This window comes from Perca flavescens, chromosome 2, assembly GCF_004354835.1.
Source record: "Perca flavescens isolate YP-PL-M2 chromosome 2, PFLA_1.0, whole genome shotgun sequence".
Taxonomy (NCBI): Eukaryota; Metazoa; Chordata; class Actinopteri; order Perciformes; family Percidae; genus Perca; species Perca flavescens.
The window spans coordinates 23364043-23386781 of NC_041332.1; the positions used below are offsets into that span (position 1 = coordinate 23364043).

General features: G+C 41.3%; 1 protein-coding gene across 3 annotated transcripts in view; it reads left to right on the top strand.

The window, feature by feature from the left end:
• The first annotated feature begins 3196 nt into the window (after window positions 1-3196).
• zcchc7 (zinc finger, CCHC domain containing 7) overlaps window positions 3197-22739 on the top strand; it is a 53645-nt gene continuing 34102 nt past the window's right edge. The window contains exons 1-4 of one of the 3 annotated variants that reach the window (XM_028565616.1): window positions 3197-3398; window positions 3672-3812; window positions 6549-7170; window positions 8370-8577. In XM_028565616.1, the coding sequence (XP_028421417.1) occupies window positions 6646-7170; window positions 8370-8577 (733 nt within the window). In that variant the 5' untranslated portion in view covers window positions 3197-3398; window positions 3672-3812; window positions 6549-6645. Of the gene's footprint in view, window positions 3399-3664; window positions 3813-6548; window positions 7171-8369; window positions 8578-22739 lie in introns of those variants that run through there. The other 2 variants (XM_028565623.1, XM_028565632.1) reach the window with 2 other exon arrangements.

Below are 22739 nucleotides of genomic sequence, written 5' to 3' on the forward strand. Positions count from 1 at the left end.
AGTCAGCTTACAAATTATTTCTAGGGCTTGCAACTATTTTTTTTATTTTAGATAAATCAACTGACTATTTTCGCGATTATTGGTTGTTTGATCTATAGAGTGTCAGCAAATAAAAAATGTCTTGTTTGGTCTCACCAACAATCCGTAAGTCCAAAATATTTAGTTTCCTGTCATAGAAAAGAAAATATTCACATTTGAGAAGATGAAACCAGTTAAACCAATTGAAATAGTGGCCGGTTAATGATAATAGATGAATCGACTAATTGTTTCAACTGTACTAAGAAAAACTTGTTTTGTCATTGTCAAGATGCTTCTAGGTCAAGATTTACCAAAGCAAACAATGTGTTGTTCTGCATTTTAGTACAGTTTCTGTAAAATCCTGTTATGAGTGTTTCGTCAAACGGACTAGCCTAAATCCAAGCAATAGTGGTGTTGAGAACACATTTGGTGCATTCTTGTCTTCTGAGAAATACATTTGTACACAAATGACCATCAGTTGCAGAATATTGCAAATACACCAGAGCAGCTGACGAGAATCCTGTTTTGATAAACCACTCCATCAAAAGTGTTGGCTGCAGCGTCTGGCGCTAAATGAAAGTAGGAGCCACCATGGCACCTACAAACACCGTCAAATGAGAGCAATGACATGCTTCTTTTAACTCCTTCTCCTCAATAAAGATCATTCATCAGGCAGAACCCTCCCTCTGGAATGTGTGATTGGAAATCGGCGGACTTTAAATCCCTGTCCAGGACACTCCATCCATCTTCAACACGCCAGTGGTCTGGACGCTCAGAGATGAACCGCTGAACCAGATGCCTCCATTCAGCCGGTCTCCTCTACCTTTTTTAAAATAATAATAGTAAATACCATCAAATGCATGGAACCCAAAATCAGGCAGCCACATCACAATTTCACTGAGGCAGTGAGGCATCCCGAACCTGCATCCAATTTAGAGAGATATGTGGAGCAGAGGAGGCAGAGGGCCCCATATGCACTTCCCAAAAACAAAACAGATGCAGTATATTAAGTGTGTGTATGCATGTGTATGCGTGTGTATGCGCGTGTGTGTGTCAGATGTATGCGCTAAGAGAGGTGATAGTGTTGAGACATGAGGTGCAGCCTAACCTTTGAAAGGAAACAATCCAACTCTGTGATGGCCTTTCCTGTGTTGACACGCATGGAGAAACTCTGGAAACAGATGGCATTCACCCTCTGATTCCCTATCATAACGCCATTCACTCACTATTATTATGATGGCGATGCCTATAGTGGATAAACAGAGTTCACAATTATTCTCGTGATATGGAAGGGAAGAAAAGATGGATGTTAATGTTACACAGTCTTCGTGAGAGTATTATTATAATTTTGCTGTATTTTACGTGTTATAAATATGACTGATGGCGATAGCCAGTCTGTTGAATTACATTTACATATAGATTTACATTCCCATCAACATGTAATAATAGCACAGGCCTGAAGGTCCATACTAGTCACTCATACATGCATGCACACAACCAGTATGCACATACACATACTCTAACATTTCATAGCTAATATTTGTGCCTTATTGAGGAAGGTGAATACGGCCAACATCCATCAGACTGACAATAGTCTATAGTGAAAAACAGTGTAGGTCCCAGCTGGGTCTTTTGTCTGCAAAAAGAGATATGATGTCTTTGAAGTAAAGCAGCCCGATTTACAATTGCACATCAACTTGAATAATTATATTTTATAATCACAGTACAAGTTTCTAAATAATGTAGTCTCAGATTATTCTCTTAGCGCATATAATAAGCACAAACATAACATGATAGTATTTTGCAGTAGATTCAGTAGTTCAACCAGCACTGCTAGTCGCAAGTGTTTTGGGCATTTTATTAGATGGTGGCAGTATAAAGAGCTGAAGGGAAATGTGTCAAGAAAACACGGGCTGGACTTGAACTAGGGCTGTCATGACCACATGCAGCATCCCCAACCCCTTGGCCACCAGGACACACCAGATCTGTTATTTTAAAGTTCAGCTCTATCAGGAATTCTTTTTGTTTTGTTAGACCTAAACCAGTAGTTTTATATGCTGATTTATAACAGGTGAGGCTAGAGATTAAAAGAAAGAAAAGTAGCCAACGGGTCGCCGGCGACTCATTTCTACAGTTTGGTGCTGTTACACATTAAGCCTGGAAATACAAATGTTTAAAAGTTTTGTAAATATGGACATGCTACATATCATTAGATTGGTTAGTTTCTCCACAATTCAATTGTTCAGTTCATTTTATGGAACTCATGAGTACCAAAGCATGATTCATTCAGATTTACTAGATAATAATAGACAAAAGAGGCTAGAAAACATGACAATTCCTGACCTGTGAGCTGGTCATAAAACTGAATATCTAGGTCCATTCCTTGCTTATTTATATTCCATTAGTCTGTCAGTGTCCATCCATCAAAAGAATCAAAAAAATGAATCCAAGTTATGAATTTTGTCATGTGGAATCCATTGCTAACTGTCTGCTGTTTGTCAAACAGAAACTGAACCGAATATATTCTGAGTAGACTAGCTAGCTAGTTATTTTCTTCCTGCACCGTGTTGTTGCTTGTTTTCCTTAGGTTGCTACCTATAAAATGAAAGTGTCCCCACCGCTTCTGTTTAGTTTTGCCCATTGTGGAGTGGAAGGCCAATGGGCTCCGCCATTTCTCTGCACAGGCGTATGGTAGAACAAGGTGTCTTGGCTAACAATGGATGTATTAAGGTCCCATGACATGGTGCTCTTTGGATGCTTTTATATAGACCTTAGTGGTCCCCTAATACTGTATCTGAAGTCTCTTTCCCGAAATTCAGCCTTGGTGCAGAATTACAGCCACTAGAGCCAGTCCCACAATGATCTTTCCTTAGTTAATATGTGCCATTTCTGTGTCTTTAGCTATTGAGGAGGAGAGAGAGGGGGGGGGGCGTGGCCTTGACCAACTGCCACTTTGCTCGTTTGAAAGCCATGATGTCTCTCTCTCTCTCATGGGTGGGCCAAATTCTCTGGGCGAGCAAACCAGAGAAAGGGGAGGTAACCTTGCTCCTGATGACCTCAGATTCCAGATTGGCCCATCTGAGCTTTCATTTTCTCAAAAGCAGAGCAGGATACCCAGGGCTCGGTTTACACCTATCGCCATTTCTAGCCACTGGGGGACCATAGGCAGGCTGGGGGAACGCATATTAATGTTAAAAAACCTCATTAAGTCAAATTGTCATGCCATGGGACCTTTAAGAGAACTAAAAACACGTCAATCATGACGATTGTAGCCGATCAAATTCCCTTTTCATACAAGTAACACCCCAGAGCCAGCTGTCACATGCATGTGTTTTGTGAGAAAGAAAAAAACATCAACAACGTTTGAATTCATGTAAAAGGTACGGTCATCTAAATGGGAGTATTTTTCTTTTCTGCCAGTGTCACAGAAGTGAGTAAAATCAATTGGCACAACAAAACTTTCTGAAAGAAATTCTGGTGTCTGGTCAAAATGATCTGTGCTGGGATGAGGTTTGTGGATTTTAGGGGATCAAGCTTTGGTGCTTGGATTTCAAAAAACTCTTGGAAATACAAAACTCACTCCAGTCCAGCTATTTCTACTGTAATTATTGACGCTTTGTGGTTGCTACAATCGGTCATAGTCCCTATCACAGCAGGACGGAGTGAAACGTTACGGTCGGCCAACCGATTTTCCTCTGACAAACCCGGAAGTTTTTTGTCTGTCTCCCCTCTGGCTGGAAGCAGGCAGGCGAGCAGCTCCTGTGACAGTAACCTCTCCATTTTTTTGGATAAAGGTGAGCTCATGCTTAATGGCATTACATATGAAACCTTTACAGCGATGGCGTTGAGTAGGGAGACTTTATTTCCATGTACATGTTTTCTTTCATGCGTGTCTGTGACTGAAGTGCTTCCTTGTTTACATCCGACCGGCTGCTCTGCTGCTTATAAACACGTGGAGAGACAGGAGGGACACATGCTAACTGTCGACATGTGGAAGTAACGAGAAGCAGCCACTTATGAGCCGCAGTGTTCCGTGGCCCCTGTGTTGTAGTGGCCAGTTAAACGTTAGCTAGTCGTTAGTCAACAACAGTAGCTTCCTAAAGAGCTGACTTCTGCCTCAGTCCACCTGCTAGCTCGTTAGCATTTAGCTAGCAAGTGCTACCACAAGGAAAACTCCAGTTAGAGTGCATAGCTAACTACTTACTTATAAAAACTGATGTTTCGGCTTTTTTTTGCTTGTCATTGTAGTGTATTAGTTGTGAGCTTTGTGCTCAGGACCTCATCCGGCCACTCTACACTTCGTGTGTGTTTCCCTGAACGACCAAACACCATGGCAACAAACTCCTTCAAATCAGTGAATTCATCAATCTGTTTCCCCCGTTACCCCTACTAAAATAAGTCATGAATTATAAGTACTGACAACAGTATGCACTTTTAAAAGTACAACTCATGCATATGACCCCTGTTATATTCATATTGGATCAGTATTATTGATGCATCAAGCAGTACTTTAATGTTGTAGTTGGTTGTGCTGCAACTAATTCCTTTTTTTATTAGCTATATTTACTTTTGGGTAGTATAATCTATTACAATGCATCATTGGCTATTTTATAAGATGATCATATGTTTTCTATGTAAAATCTCAATCTACATAACAACTATAGCTGTGAAATAACTGCATTGAAGTAAAAAGTACAAATGCTTCCTCTGAAATATAGTGGAATTGAAGTAGAAAGAGGCATACAATGGAAATACTGAAGTAAAGTACCTCTGAATTGTATTTAACGCTCCTACACACACACACACACACACACACGTGGATGGGCTCGGTGGCCAATAGATTTTTGTTCGATGTTTGGAAATGTAAAAGTCATTAGTACAACATACATTACGTTATCAGACTGCAGACTGTGACAATGCAGTCACAGATTGTTTGTGATCACTCTGATCAATTCATTTTTATTACCCTCGTTGGAATTGTGGCATTATGTATTTTACTGAGTAGAGTGTGAGGTAATTGCATTGAATGGAAGGCTAATGTGACTGTACAATTAGTAGGAAAAGCACAGGTGTTACTAATATTACTAATAATATTAACGGTGGTTCTGACTTATTGTGTCAGTAAGCCGTGACAGTGAGCCAACATGCACAATACCAGGACCCTGAAACCGAGGCAGCTAAACTGAATTCAACCATCATTCATTTTATGATTTAGACCTGAGCTTTTCCTACTGGGCTTGATGATGCCAATCAAATACAGTCCATATACAGTATACCCATACAAATGATTGGGCTGGGGCTTAACATTCCACCAACACAGTCAGTCATTTGTCGGTTTCAGGTCTCCGTGCACTGCTAAAACTTAAAAACTGTCGCTCTCTCTCTCACCGACGGGTAAGACTCTACTTTCTGTCCCTTAATCCCCGGCGGCCAGCTTGTGACCGTGTAGCGTGGCGTTTCTGCGGTGTGTGCGGTCTGGGAGCCAATCATCTCCAGCCATCATGGCACAGACACGCAGGGCTGGACAGAGCAATGGGCCGGTGCCCCTTTTCTGTCGTGTGTGTGTGTGTGTGTGTGTGTGTGTGTGTGTGTGTGTGTGTGTGTGTGTGTGTGTGTGTGTGTGTGTGTGTGTGTGTGTGTGTGTGTGTGTGTGTGTGTGTGTGTGTGTGTGTGTGTGTGTGTGTGTGTGTGTGTGTGTGTGTGTGTGTGTGTGTGTGTGTGTGTGTGTGTGTGTGTGTGAGAGCGTTAGAGCGTTAGAGAGACAGAGATTGGGAAAATTAGCAACACGGTTAAAACATAGTCGTTCAAAGTGGGCCCCAGATTATGTCTTGTTAAAGTGTTTGTTGTTGACACCTAACGGGTGATAAAACTACATCCAAACTGTTTCTTAGCACCAACGCTCTGATAAAATAGTAAAAAAAAAATCTGATTTAGGCAGCTGATCCCGTCTCTCTCTCTCAGCTTTGTTAATAAGCCCCAATGGATTTCAGAACAAGACCTAAGTCTGTGCCCTTCCTGTGATTGACACTGGCCTGTGTTTCCTTATTCCTCAGTGCTGTAGATTGGGTTGTAATTGACATAACCATATTTGCATTAAGGTGAATAGTTTAGAGAGGAAATAAGTAATAAGCAATCCACTTAATAATGTACCAATTGGATATCCTGAATTGGTATTGGTGGATTGGGCATCAGCCAGATGTGACAGATCAATGGTGAATACAACAAAAGAGTGGCTAATAGAAATTTGATAACATTAGACAATACTGCTATTTGAAGGCTGCAACTAATGAAAAATAATCATTAGTTGCAGCCTTGCATGTTTTATTCTTAGGGGAAAGGTTGCCATGACAATAATATTAAGTTGCAAGTAAATTGAAGTAATATTCGAAGTGTAATTTTAATACAATATGACAATATTATGAGTTATTGCACATATATTATTATTTGAATGTGTTACGCGGTTTGCAATTGTGTTGAGTTGTGATACCAGTAATAACTCATATTGGTTTTGTGTGTTTTTATCTCTGCAGTCCGCTTCAGCCTCCGAGCTCACCATCACCATCTCCCCAGGTGTGAGTGTTAGTAAGGTGTGTGCATGTGTGTGTGGATTGAGTGTGTTTTGGGGTGATGTACTGTACCTACCAGGATCGGAAGGAGTTGGAGGATGATCTCTATCAAGAGGATGAAGGGGACTCTGAGGGGTCAGAGGCCAACAGCGAGCTGGAGTTCCACCTCTACAGCCAGCTCCACTACTCTTCTAATGCCGGGGTGTTAGAGGAGCAGGAGGATAGAGGAGGAGAGAAGGCGGAGGGCCAGAACAGCCAGCAGCTTGAGGTGCCTGAGAAGACTGTAGATGTTGACGGAGAACAGGAACAGACTGGAGAAAGTAGGCCTCCGTCACCTGATTTGAGCGAGTTACTGCAGCACCTGAAGAACAAGAAGGGAGAGAAACCTGATAAACAGAAGAAGGGAAAAAGTGACCCTAAAGGTCTGAGGTCGTCGTCATCATTTTTTGAGGAGGTCATTGTGATTGACTCCAGCCCTGATGTCATCTCCATCTCTGATGATGACACTACCGATGATGATAAAGGGGTCTGCGCATTAAAGGGCCGAGGCTTAAACCAGCGGCAGACTTCTACCCCGGCCCAACAGGTAGAGAGCCAAGAGTGAGATGTTGTGCTTGTGTAGATAATGATTGTCTGCTAAGCCCCACTCCCCTTAGTTACTGTTGTTACTGTTGTCAAGCCCTCCATCTATTCACGGCACATATGGAGTTTACATTAATAACAGTGGCAGATGTACCACGCACAATTTTTGAAGCTGTCCCTGATTTTAGACAGTGGTAGACAAAAGCAGCCTCTCATTTCTAGCAACCAGCTGTTGATTTTGCTGTCTTTAACAACGACTTTCACTGTCTGATTTTATCGGATGAAGCTAACATTAGCTCCATGGGCTGGTTGAAAATGCCGTCTCCAGTTGTCTTAAATATGTACTTCACAGCTACATCCATGATATTGTGCTAAAAGACTGAGACTAAAGCTACATTTCCCAGGCAAACAGTCTGAATCCTCACCAGTTAAGGATTCATGAAGGGAATAAAGCAACAACATTGTTCTTGTAATTGCACTGGACTGGCAGTTAGTCCTTGTATTATAAATATGATAAGAAATAATATAAAATCAGATTATTGCATCCTAACATAACCCTGTTTGGCTTCTTAGCTTACTTGGACTACTTGTTTGTAATTTCAAACTGTATATTTTAGCTTTAAGCAATACATAAGTCACAACTCCAGCAACACTTGTAGTATAAAGAACAACTTTATTGCAAGAGCAGTGTGGGTGGAGGATGAGGCATAACCAAAGTGTTTGGCAGACATAATGCTATCTTGGGTAACATTGCTGGGGTTGCTTAAGTGTAAACTTCTGCATATCCATAAATACTACATAGGGGATGTGCTACTGATGAAAGGGGCTTTTCAAATGAAGTCCCCACAAACTAATGTAGTCTGGTGTGCTTCTTGGCCATGGAAGTAACGCTGGGTAAGGTCACTACTGTAGTTAGCATATTTTAGAGCAGATAAACACACAGGTTAACCCATTCCCTACACATTTGCTTTTGTGCTGTTGGTATTTGAAAGGCTAAAAAGAAGACACCAACCTCCAAACTCTTCAAATAAAGTATTACTGTTACGACAGCCCCATGTACACAACATCTGGATAAATCTAAAACTTGACCGTACTGCTGTTTGTTCTTGACAGCAAATATTTGCTTTCACGTCATATGGGATGGGTGGTAAAGATGCTTTATATGGACCTCTACAATATGGTTGTTGTTGTTTGGTCATCTAGGGAACCCAGAAAAGGAGTCTCCGTGTGCCAGTGACTGTGGACTCCAGCAGCTCCGAGTCAGATTCAGAAGAGTCGGAATCAAAGTCTGAGTCGTCAGATTCTTCCGATTCTGATGGTCTGGAGAACTGGATGATCCTGGGTCCAGGGAAGCAGGATGGAGACCATTCCATCTCTCTCAACCTAAAGGGAGGGTCTGACAGCAACACAGGTGTGTGTGTGTGTGTGTGTGTGTGTGTGTGTGTGTGTGTGTGTGTGTGTGTGTGTGTGTGTGTGTGTGTGTGTGTGTGTGTGTGTGTGTGTGTGTGTGTGTGTGTGTGTGTGTGTGTGTGTGTGTGTGCGCGCGACCTTGGGGGGGGGGGGGTCTGTTGTGCATTGTGTAGACTTTTGTGATATGTTTTTGTGTATTTGAATGTGTGGAGAATGGAAGCAGTGAGTCATTTGGTTCCGTCCAGCTCATTCAGAACACTTAGCCCACCTGCAGCACATTGATAAGGAGAGGGCACAGCGGTGGGCTACACTGTGAACCCTGTGTACGTGCATGTTTGTACATATGCAGCATCTCTGTCTGCATGTTTACAAATTTGTAAGCTCTTAGCATTCCTGGCGCTGTCTGCCCAGTTGCTTGCTTCTCTGATGCATCTTTAAGTATGTTTGTGTGCATTGTTTATTTTTATGTGCGCGACGGCTTGTGTGAGTGTGAATATTTGTTTGTATAAAATATTCCAGTTCTAAACAGCATGCATGTGTACATACACGCGCATACCAACAGTCATAACGCTAATGCCAAAAACAAACAAACGGAGAGACAACAATGCGGGAGGGGAGGTTGGGAGAGATGGGAGTAATCAAAAAATGAATAAAAATGTTCCCTGCAAATCTCTTCAGATCTACACATTATCTCAACCTGCAGCCTCAGCAACCTCTCCAGCCCCCCTTCTCCCTCCTACCTAACTCTCCCCAATCTCATTCTTTTATCCTATTTTCTCACTATTGTTCTCTTTCTCTCTCCCTCTCTCTGTGTCTCTCTCACTGTTTCTTCCTCATTTGAATTTTCCTGGGTTGATGTTTCTGCAAGAATGCTCACTGCCTCCTCTACACACAACTGGGCTAAAGGAGGGGGTCTGGAGCTGTTGGGAAGGCTTTAGGTTTGGCCTGGTTTTGGGCGGAAAGAAAGATTTTAGGTCTGTGTCTCTCCCTTTCTTTCTTTCTCTCGCTCTCTCTCTTTCTCTCGTCTGGCTTCTCTCTGTGATCTTTGGAGCTTGACCTCATGTCTGCACATGGGGGGGTCATGGATGTGGTGTGGAAGGGGTCTTAAAGTGGATTGGGGGGAGGGTTTTAGCCACAAAAAAGGAATTGAAGGCAAAGAAATTTGAGGGAGGGGCCTCAATAGTCTTGAGCTGTGCAATAATTCGATTCTACATTGTAATACTTAGGTGTGTGTGTGTGTGTGTGTGTGTGTGTGTGTGCGCGCGCGCGTGTGCTGGAAAAGTGGCAAAATATGTTTTTCCTGTTGTCATGGATCCCATGAAAAGACACAAACCAACAATGAATTAGGCTAATCCTATTAAGTATTAATCTGTATGAAGAATCTGTAGGCAACCGGACAAGAATTTTGTATCGAAAGCGTTTTGGTTTCGGTTTGTAGTCCGAGTAGTATTGTAAACACAGTCCATGTGGAGAGCAAAAGAGGCGGAACACATTGGCCATAATTCAATCTCGTAACCCATCAGTTACTGTCTGACGACAATTTTGCTTTTTATTCGTTTTTTATTTATGTATCTGCGTATAGAGATTAGCCGAAATGTCGCCTGGACCTAAAAAGTATCGACTGTAATAAATGACCAGCGCATGGAAGAGGAAGTCTTGCCCCGGATATCCGTTATCTGGATGCCCCCAAAGGCTAAATCGTTGTAAGACCAATAGCCGATGGTTTCCGAGGTTGAACAAGCATTGCCCGATATAGCTCATTCCTCTGTGCCTTAGAGCTTCATTGTTGTCCGAAAATGATTAAAAACCCATCAATGAGCCACACTGTGGCACTGGGTGAAATGTTTATTCATAACAATAAACAAGCTCTGTAGTTTATTTTAGTCACTCCTGCTGCGGTAAACACTCACTAGTGAACCAATTGTGTATTAATTCATAGCTGAAAATAGTCCCCAACAAATGCACTCCTTTTTACTACCTTACATTACTCCTGTTTGAGTAATGTAGTAATGAGTGCCCAGCTGTTTTGGAAATTAGTGAGCCTTTTTCTTTTTCAGTTTTACTTCTTCAGTAGGAACAAGTCACAGACAGGGTGGGAAAGTCAGCATTGAGAGGCAAACTAACACATTGATTTCATTCTTTTCGATTTGTTGACAAAAAATAAATCTGCCAGCTAGAGTCTCACTCAGTGTTTTAAAGTGGACCTGAGGTTCATACCTGATTTTGTGATTCTACTAGAACATTTAAACGTTAACATGCTTTAATGTTCAAAAAACACTTAATTTTTTTCATACTGCCCATGGCTGCTGCACCTGTATTCACCCTCTGTATGAGACGCTCTGTTGGAGCGCCTGTCTCTTTAAGCCCCCTCATGAAAAAGCCCAGTCTGCTCTGATTGGCCAGCGCATGTCCGCGAGTCTCTCAGATCTCCGTTGTGCTGATTCACTCTGGAGCCTGAGTATTTAGCAGGACTTTCTACTGTAAAAAATCACCAATAAAGGCTTCTAAACCAAATACTACACAACTGGACATGTTCCAGCATGTGACCGGAAATTGGGGAGAAATTACCAACATTGGCCGCCAAGATTACAGCTATCTGGCGTCAGCACGCAGCTACTGTTGTTAGCAGTGGACACTAATAGAGTAGGCCTATAGCAGCACTTTCTACCGTCAAAAATCGCAGATAAAGGCTTCTCGACCAAATACTGCATAACCGGAAATGTTTCAGGAGTAATGTGACCCAGAATTGGGGAGAATTTAACAATACTGGCAGCCAATATTACATATTTTACTGCTGTTAGCATGCAGCTACATAACATTGTTACTGTATGAAAAAAACACTCCAGTCCTGACTACCGGGAGCAGATGACCAATCATAGAAGACCGGCTTGGAGTTGCGTATCACTCTGCTGAGAGTAGAAAAAAAAACTGTTGAAACCAGAGCGCTCAGAACAGTTGGAAACGTTTTAGCTAACACTGATTTCTCTGAAATATGTTAACCTCATTATTTTGGCCACATTTTAACATTAAAATCCATCATGATATTATAGATATGATAGGAACTATGGTAAAGCATAATAGTTCCACTTTAAAGCTGAAGTGGGCCACTTAACCTAAAACAAATAACCTCTGCCAACTTTATCAAAATGAATATACTTTTATGAAATAAAACATTAATTGTTAGACAAAAGAACAGAGGTGCTATTTTTAAGATGATTAAGTTGATAATAAGGGGCATGAAGATCTGGGTGGCGAGTACCTCTGCTAAACATTTTACTTGGGGAAACCCTGCCAACCTTGGTCTTTTACTTTACTCAAAACTATGCATACTAAAAAAAACAAAATTAAATGTGAGGATTTGGTGCTTTTCTCTGTTTTGGACTGTTGATTAAACAAAACATTTAAAGATGTCACCTTCAGCTCTGGGAAACTGAAGATAGACACTTTTTACGTTTTTCAATCATTATATAGACAAAACGGAAAATCGATTAATCGAGAAAATAATCCGATTAATCTATTTGCAGCCATAGTGGCGTTCCAAAATCCCAGTTTTATCAGTCAGCTTGTGAAGAATTCCCCTTCGGTACAAAATAGTCTATTGCTTTGATGTGCACACTAAAAAATTAGTATATAATACAAACTGTATACAATTAGTATGTTCTATGGAGCTGGGGCACAGTTTTGATTATTCCTCCTCTTGTCCTCTGCTGGTAGCCGAGATAGAACACTGACTTATTATCTTCACATGCCCTTTTTATTTTACAAAGAAAGGCAGAGAGAAGGCCCATTTTAGGTAGACCTTTTCTGACTACCATAACTGTTACATCCATAACCCGGGGCTGTCGGATAAATATAAAAATGTATTTCAGTTTTTATATGCTTTGTTGTGTGTTGACTCCTTAAGCCTAGCTTGTTTTTTCACATTTGTGTGGGTGTTTGAGTAACAGGTTTGCACAGCAGTGACTAATAGTATTTGTACGCCTAAACCCCATCTCAGCATCAGCATCAAATCACATTCACTACACTTAGTCTCCCCCTTTAACCCTACAGAAATTGAATCTTTTTATCCTTTTTCTCTCTTTCTGTCTCTCTACTACATGGTGTCACTTGTTCACATACTCTTACAATCTAATCTTTTTTTCACTCCATCACATATGGTTTTTATAAAATACATGGACACACATACACACTGATGCACACACAGCCCGAGTAGCTATCTGTCACCTGGCTGTACAGGGGCAGCTCTTGGTGGGTGGATCTGTAGGGACACTGGATAAGGAAAAGATAGTAGAGAAAAGGAGGATGAGCGAAGGCCGTCTGCCTGTCCGGCAGCCATGCAGCAGCAACCAGATGGAACAAGAGAGAAAAAGCAGGGCTTCCCAAAATCCAGCTCAGTGCCTTTCCCACCCGGAGAGGTGTGCGTGTACATGCCCGTGAATGAATCCACAGTGTAGGCGTGGTGTGCTGAAGCTAAACTTGAATCGTAAATGCTTAAACTTCCTTCAGTGGTCACACTTTTTTTTTTCTCTCCCCCAGTTCTGTCCTTCGCTTTTTTGTCCCTTCGGTCTTGGTCAGTGCACACCAAACTTTGTTTGAGGCTTAGAGAGTCAGTTCTGGGTAGCTATCGGGGTGGCCGATAACATCTGTGTGTGTGTGTGTGTGTGTGTGTGTGTGTGTGTGTGTGTGTGTGTGTGTGTGTGTGTGTGTGTGTGTGTGTGTGTGTCTGTGTGTCTGTGTGTCTGTGTGTCTGTGTCTGTGTCTGTTTCACTGAAAGTCTTGGTGAATTAGAGAGAAAGGAGTATATTTGTACCCAAAGGTTAAGTCTCTCTATCTCACGGAAATTAAGGTAAGCCCTCTCCTCTCCTTAGTTTTTGCTGTGCTGTGTTGTTCTTTATTGTTTTATCATGCTGTTCAGATTGCCTAGGCATAACAAAAATGTATTTATCGTCTCAAATTTGTGTGTTAAAAGCAGTAGTATGAATGTTTTCACTCTGTACCTTCATATGTGTGTGAATGAGTGATGCTGTTTCGGGCCTGAAGCTTTTTTTCTCACACCTCTTTGCAGTCTGAGACCTCTGTTGGCCTTTCTATATTTTGAAGTGTGTGTCATCTAAACTCACATGCCAGTGTAATGTACGAACAGAGTGAAATGTGGATTTAGTTGGCTTCTCTGTGTGTGTGTTGTGGCTGTGGGCATCAGGATTGTAAAATTAGATTACAATGGCATGTTGGGTACCACTGTGTGTGTGTGTGTGTGTGTGTGTGTGTGTGTGTGTGTGTGTGTGTGTGTGTGTGGGTGTGTGGGTGTGTGGGTGGGCGCTGCAGAAGGGAGGCATGGATAGGATCAGCTCTTATCTTGGCTGCCCAGTGCCACACGAGGTGTAACGCCACACCCACACTACCACACAGTGTGTTTGAACAGGCACACACAAACACACACACACATACGCACCCTATTAAATTGCTGTGCCATAGTTTGACTTGTATTATTCAGTTTTTACAGAGGATATGCAAATTAGATGAGACTACTGTGTAGGCCTAATATTAGCGCATGCAAAATAAATTGTAGAAATTCAGCTGAGAGCTTAATGCTTTCATTTTTAAAATAGCTTTTGATTGAACAATCATTTGATGCCAGCGGCCACTGAAATATAATGACAACTGTAATCTGGTAAATTATACGGCAGTTTCTTTTTAATATGAAAAATCCCCTTAGTCAGCAGTACTGTCCATTATCGTGCCGTTTGAGTGTTCTCCAGGGTCGACTTCTTATGTCAAAATAAATTCTACATTTTGGCCTCTACGTTATCGTTTTCTCATTGAAAAGATGTAGGGTTGTTTATTTTACTTGGCCATTTTTGGACATACTCATCAGCGAATATGATGTAACTGCTTTGTGTTATTTGTTTTTCACTATGATGTGTGTATACAGTGTTTAGTACAAGATGGCTCTCAAATTGTTCCCTTGAACTAACCTTCACCCAACTATTTCACTAAAAGTATGCACAACCATCAAGGAAGTTTCAATGAATTGCCTTTACTAGGGGTGCAAGATATATCGACTCAATATCGTTATCGCAATATATCGAAAGTGTCGCAATAAGTATGCAATATTTAGTTTATTTTGTGGAGCGCTGCGTCCCGTCCGTTGGCTGTGTGACTTAGTTGTGTTTGATTTAGAGCTTGAAACGCTATAATGATGATGTTTCATTGGCCAGCTACCGTGCCACTTGCACATGTTAGTGCACGTCAGCGCACGGGTCCACTACGTGACAAACCCTATGTAGCGTATTACGTGTGTGCATATTTCGACCGAGTGACCGTGTAAGTGAAGAAATTGATAGACAACAAAACGGAACGAATCAGAAGCGAAAGAAAAGTTGTGTCCTGTTCTCTTTATTTATTTTATACTGTCCAACCAGTAAAACATGTCCTGTTCTGTAGACATGGTCCTTATTTATTTATTTATTTATTTATTTATTTATTTATTTATTTATTTATTCATTCATGTTGGACCAGTCCAGTATGACAGTCAGTTGAAATAAACCTTGTGTTGTAAGAAAACTTGTTTAATTTGTTATGAATCTATTTTGATGTGTTTTCATTTTGTAATTTTACATATGTTTAAAAATAGCAAAATTAATATTGTAATTGCAATATTCATAATCAATATCGCAATATCACATTTTGTCAATATCGTGCAACCCTAGCCTTTACTGCTGTCCCATTTCACTTTACATTGTTCCTCTCTTGTGTCATTGCTGAACAGATCCACTGTCAATTCAATTATGTCAATTGTTTAATCACTCTTTTACCTTAGACCCAGGCCATCTACTTTTCCCAGCGTTTTCCTATAAAATTGAGGTAATCAAATGTTTACACAAGATAAGAACAGCAAGAAAGAGGCAGTAGAAATATAGATCAAATCATAAAGAATGTAAAGCAGCACTTCAGTTTACATCCAAAGAAATCTGTGTGGATGGACTGACGGACAGCAGGGCTCAGCATCAGACAGAGGGGGAGAGAGAGATGAAAATGTGGGTAAGCTAAAGTGAATGAAACAGGCCCTAAAAAAGGATCGGCCACGGTGTTGCTGTCGGTCAGGGCCGGGTTGTCTCCAGGCTAAGATCTCAGAGTGGCTCTAACATAGCTGGATCTCTGTCTGCACACACTGACTTCCAGGTGTGTGTGTGTTTTTTTTACAGTTCGAACCTTCTCCGATAACACTTGACCTTCCGTGGCTCTGTACAAAAACCTCAATTCTGGTTTTGAGGCTATGTATTTTAAGATAAATAAAACAGCTGTTAATCTTGTGAGCCCTTTATGTGTGAAATGTCGGCCACATGTGAATTGTTTTGTTTAAAGCTTCAAGTTGAGGTTGAGCCATTTGAGTAGTCACAGTTTTATGATGGATTGATTCTGAAATGAATTTGTGTATTTTGGATTACAGAAATTTAACTTAATAATGGTTAATGAATGACTTGTTTATTGTAACCTTTTTCTACCTCTGCTTGTATTCATATGACTTACTATTGGATTATTATCCCTGCTATTAGTTACTGCAGACATGTTTTAATTTCAGCTGTGCTTCTGCTGCAGACGGTCTTTCTTTTATGCTGATATGTAGCGTTTATTTATACCACATGTATCTGCATCTGGAAGAGACAAGCCATCCTTTCTGAAAGTAGTCTTTGTCAAAATAATCTATGAAAATTTCTCTATTTTTCTCTTGGAAACTTTGACTAAAAAAACACCCAGACATCTGCGGTTGCGGGTGCAGGTGCTCATTTGTATTAATGTGGCTGTTCGTTCTTTAGAGTGAGTAAGGGGCAGCATTTAAATATAATCTAGAAGAAAACATTTTGGCTACACTTACACACACACACACACACACACACACACACACACACACACACACACACACACACACACACACACACATATATATATACATACACACACACGCACACACACACACTGCAGGCCGGGTGTCTTGAAAAAAAAATCTAATGGTTTAGACTCTTATTAAAGATACCTTTACTTATCAATTATAACGATGATGATAATAGTTTATCGTGGAAATGAGAGGCATTTTTTTAGAGTGAAAGTGAATTTGTGATGCGAGGTTTGATATGTGTGTTGAAGTGTGAAGGTGTGTGCATCTAAAGACAAAAGTGTGTGTGTATGTGTAAGAGCCGGTGTCAGCCTCACCACGCCTGAGGTGAGCCCAATAACCGTGCCCTGGCCCACTGGAACGAAGTTTCACCGTCTTTAGTTCCGAATAGAGAAAGAATGTGACATAAAATGAAATAGTTTTCAACACTGTACGGTTTTTATGTGGAGATGTTGAACTGTGGTTTTGGGATTTCTGTGATTTTTTTTTTTTTTAAACATTTAAAAAAAAAGAAGAAAATTCACTGCCAAAGGTATCAGAATGAATGTGATGTTTTTTTTTTTTTATTATAGTAAAACATACAACCTCCAGTTTTCAGTAGCTGTAGCATGAAGGAAAGGGTAATAAACTGGAGACCAGAGGGTCCCTACTGTAGTTGTGTGGGTGTGGAGGGGAGGAGGGGGGGGGGTGGTTAGCATAGGGAATCCCTGTCTTCTTCTTTAACCTTTTATTTAACCAGGATATCCCATTGAGAGCAAGAATTTCTTTTCTAAGGAGACCTGCAGCAGACATTGTGCCCTGAAGCTACAGGATAAGACATCTAGACAAATACACGCACACACTCTGAAACACACTCATGTGTGATTAAATAAAACTTCTAAGCCTCAACACCTTAATCCCGCATTGTATGGTCGAGCGGGCAGCGTAGTGTGGGACAAAAACAGTATTTTATATATGATATTGTTAAGTAACCTACAGTTTGGCCTGATTTATGCCACCTTTCCCCCATCTTTTTCACTCCCTTGTGCATTTTCACCCCCGTCTTGTCCTTTTTGTAAGAAGACCTGAAGAGAATGATGGGAGGGAAGGGACTGAAACTAGCAGAGAAAAAAAATGTCAATTACAATTACCAATAATAATCATTATAATTAAGCAATCACTTAATAGGAAATCAAATTATTGTGGGGGGTGACAGGGACAGAGGGACGTCCTGTGGGACTGTATTCATTTCTGTTCTTTTGTTTGGCCAGAGAACTTTCCCCTTATTGTCTTTCCTTGTTTTTGGGGTTGGGAGGGGTCTTCGAGAGGGCTTTATTAACTGGTAGCCTAGGGTGGTGATATTTTTTTGGGGTTGGAGGAGGGGAAGGGTTTGGAGGGATATGTATTAATATTAATAGGTTTTTTAGGATGAGGAGCAGGAGGAAGAGGGTTGAGCAGGGCGGGTGAGGTGGGGGGAGCAAAGGCAGTCATGGATCCACAAAATCACCCTTTGCCTCGTTCTTCTCCCCCCTTTTCCTCTCCCCACTTTTTCTGTGGGCATTACCAATAGCAGAGCTGTTATGGAATCATAAATTCAGTTTAACAGTCAACAGGATAAGAGGGAGAACCCAAAACACCCAATGCACACATTTAGGGTTAGTACACTTGCTCCGGTATGCAAAGGGTTGCCTAATAATAGCTGGGCAATGTTTTTCACAAGGTCCCAGAGGATGACCGTGTGTGTGTGTGTGTGTGTGTGTGAATATGTGTGAGATTCTTGGCAGTGTACCACATAGACACACAAGTGTGCCTGTTTAGCAGCTTCCTCTCCAGAGGCTTCTGGCAGTGTGTATGTGGCCATTCCAAGGCTTCTCCCCATGTCTCTTAATTAAGGCACAGAGACCAGCTGGGCCTGGTCTGGCCTAGCTGGCACTCACCATATTTCAGTCAATCTAGCCCTTCTCTCATCTCTCTTTCTACTTCTCTCACTCACTTTCCATTCATCGTTCCTCTTCTATCTTTGCTTTCCTTCCTTTGTTTTCTTTGTATTTGTATTCTGATTTTACCCACTATGTGTTGTTTCATTAATATATATTGATGATTGATTGATATATACGCTCTGTTTACATGTGTAAGCTTAACTGCTTGACCTTTCCATCACACCTGCCTTCAATAAAACACTAATTAGGAGTCCCATTAGGATCCAAATGCTTGCCAGTTAATATGCCCTTAAATACCAGGATTTACTGTATGCGTTTGCTGGAACACGCTAAAGACTTAAGCTGTCGTCATGGGAGGCAAATGCTAACTCTTACGTCCAATTTCCACCAACATCGGATCCGCTCCGGAACGGCGGCGGAGTCATTAGGTTTCTATTACAGTCAATGTGTATATTTTCACAGACTGCGGAACGGCTGCGTTCCGACTGCGTCCCAGCTCCGGCGGTCCGCAGCCCTGTGAAGCAGATACGCAGAGCTTCTATTTTTGCCGGACGCCGGAGAGCTCCGCAGCAATTCAGCACAGGGCAGATAGAGCGGGACAGGAAGTCGTGCACAGAAGCAAAATAAAACATCCGGTTAATTTTCAAAATAAAATACACCGTGCTCACGCCGGATCATATTTCCCTGCACCACAACTTGAAAACGTCATAATGGGCGGAGACAGGCCTGAAGTCGGAATGGAAACAAACTATTGTTGGTTTTGTGGTTCTGTTTATAGAAACTACATCCTGTTATATTGCGCGATCATACGTGAATTCGCTAGATCTCGTGGTTCCTAGTGACTTCAGCTGCCAGTCAAAAATACAGACCTGGTGGGTATCAGCCGTTCCTCCGTTGGTGGAAATCTGCCGTTGATGAAATGCAAGTATTTTTATTCTCTGATGGATGAAAGAACTGTAAAAAAAAAAAAAAAAAAAAAAAAAAAGGCCCATATCTGCAAAATGTAATTAATTAATTAATAATAATAAAAAATAGGATTGAGGCAGGTTCATAATTTTCAACCTATTCTTTACCTACATTTTGGGGGGTGGGTGCATTGCTTGAAATCTAATTGAAAATGCTAAAATAAAGCATGTTCAGAATATTTGACTGGCAGTATACGGTCATGCTTGTTGGATGCTGCTTCTTTGGCCACATCTGTTTTGAAAAAGCACACTCACAGCTGCACATTTGCTAATCTGTAGCTTGTGTCTGACACAATTGAATATTTCAGAAAAGAATACGCTGGTGTTATCAATGCGGTCATCAGCAGGAGTTCATTTATCGTTCATGATCTCTCGAATATTTTTAAAGCAAGCACAGGCGAAGGGTGTCTCGTAAATTTGACATCAGTGTGCATCCATACCCACGCTCCACCTTTCTTCCCCTAACCCTTCAGCTCCACCCCTCCCTCCATCCCATCCATCCATCCTTCCATACAACAAGACCAAGCCCTGGTTACGTGGCTGTTGCTATGCTGGGCTTGCAGGGTCAGAATTCATGCTATAAGCTTCCCTGTGCTAATCTAGCTTGTATCTGGGATCTGTTTGAGAGGTCGCACAGCTGACAGTAAATGCTGTGTTCTCATTCTGCATTCCCTGTCTAAATGTGATAATTTGTTATTATCAGTGGGGTAAATTTCCTTTGTTGGATAAACGGCCCAGCATTAGTATGACTGGTGTCCTTGCACATCCATGTCCCTGGTTTATAAAATCATGTGTCTCTGAATGAAGTTTAAGTCTTTGCTCGTGCACGTGTTACTGCGTGCACACATGCCTCTGCATTAGCACACCCTGGCCGCCCCTTTATCCGGGGGATTATGGTTAAATGGAATGCTGAGATTCTGGCGGCGAGCAACCGATAAAGCCAAAGTCGGCGTAGGGAGAGAAAATTAATTATTGAGGATAAAATCAGAGCGAATGAGATAGTTACCAACTCGTCTGGGAGTTTAGTCATTGATATTTCGGCACAGGCTTCCAGACAACAAGCAGAGTTTGTCACACTATTAATGTGAGCCTTGTTTTGTGTGTCTGTGAAAGTGTGTGCATATACCTACGAGCAGGGCTTTGCAAACTTTGAAAGGTTTTGGGATCCTCAAATAGAAAAGCACTTGGGTTTTATGAAGTCTTTACATACATTTAGATTTAGCATTTTTTTTTCCTGCAGATCAGGGTCTCCTACAGCTCTTGGTCTCCTTTTTATACACTTTAATCTGATATTTGTTTTTCAAACATATTGCATTACTTTAAACAATTTATTAACAATTTCAACCAGAATTTAATTGAGTTTTGAGAAAGTTAGTGAAATAAATGTAAAAATCGGTTACTTAGTGTAAGAAGCAAATTTATAATTTAATTTTATTACAACTGGTTGAAATAATCCTACCAAAAATGCAGGTTTGATCAAAGCTTTTTGATCAGACACATTGTCAGGAACACAGCAGATTAAATGCTCTGTCTGAACTTTGCCTAGCCTTCAAGGATTCAGGTTTTGATGAATGAATTTGTTCTAAAATATGATTTGGTTAATAGAAAATCCTAAACCTACTGTACAAGAAGGTAAATATCCCAAATATGGTGGGGGGGGGGGGGAAGAACTTTGGTACATGAGAAAAAAAAAAAAACTATCTCTTGTTGGTAGGATCTCCTCAGTGAGTGTGTGAGGATCTTTGTGAAATGTAGTGACGGGTCCATTGTTAAGAGGAGTTTGCAGTAACAATATAAACAAATAGCAAAACTGTATCGGCACTGAATGTTTTTTTTATGCATGCAATTCATTTTAGAAATTATTTTTGTTTAGAGCCTAGTTACAACCAATATACCATCTTGAGAGGTTTGTCTTCATTTTTTGTCTTCTCTGGTTATGCCTTTAAATTCTTTGTGCTAAACTGTTGTGTGACTCAGTAGCAATGAGATGGCCAGAACAAACCTAAATGGATATAACAGTGTCTTGTAGACTTAACAACACTCTTCCAGTTTGGAGCTACTATGCTTTTACAACACAAATAATAAAAACTAAACTACAAACCAGACTGTTGTGCTGTTACAGCTCACTATTTTTGGGCCATAGAACGGAAACAATAAAAGTAATGAAGCCTGGAAAAGCGTTTTCATGATTTCAGGAGAGTCCTGAGTGGTCAGTGTTACAAATCAGCTGCAAACACACAAACGATTATGTGATGACATTACAGGACTTTCAGTATCTAGTAGACAGACGTATGCTGTGTGCTTGTATGGCTGTGTGTGCGTGCGTGCAGGTGAGTGCATTTTTCTCCTCTGAGTGCAGACTGATCAATAGTAATTGGGTTGAGTGTCTCAGGCCTGGTTCTCTCCTTTGTACTTTCGGCCTTTTGTAGGCTGACATAGGGCCAGGAGAGAAAGAGGACAGGGTAGAGAAAGAAAGGGAAAAAAGAAGTGGGGAGACAGAGAGAAAATGGAGGATGTTTGCAAGTCGACGAGCATGACCAACTCCCTCAACCAAATCTCCGGATATTTATTCAGCATTAATCACTAATCTAAAAACAATCTTTTCATTCACACTTGTGTGTGTGTGTGTGTGTGTGTGTGTGTGTGTGTGTGTGTGTGTGTGTGTGTGTGTGTGTGCGTGTGCGATAAAAACGATAACTTATGTGTTAACAGGCCTCTCACCTCTTTCTCCTTCTTGCTTACAAACACAAGCATACGCCCAGAGTATCTCTCCATCCTTCTCCCTCGCTGTTCTGTCTCTTTTATGACTTCCATAAAAGCGGTGTGTGTTGAGTGAGGGCGGTGAGCTCCAGCGGTATTAGCAGGGAGGCATTAGGCATAAACTCTAAGGTATATTAAAGCAACGGCCCTGTTGTTAATATAAACACGCCAATTCAATTTAGCCTGCCCCACGGGGAATGGGATTTCAACAGCTACCGAGAGCAGCAGGAGGGAGGGGGAGTGGTGGGTAATGTAAGACAAGAAGAGGAGGTGGGATGAAGGGATCTTGGGCAGAAGCAGGAAAAAGGAATAAAGGGGAAGAAAAGGGGGTGAGGAAAAAGGGAAAGAGAGGTCGGGCAAAGATCTGGAGATTGGCATATAGGAGTGGCATGATGGCTAGCTGCAGGAGTTCATTATTGTTGTTGCATTAACTACTATGACGAAAGAACCTGAGTGTTTGTCTGTGTGTACATGCATGTGTGCAGTGATAAACACACACACACACACACACACACACACACACACACACACACACACACACACACACTCTGGCAGGCAGAGGGGCTGCCAGTGTATGTGCAGCGTTGCACGCTTGGACAGAGCGTTACGTGGGAAACCCTACAGT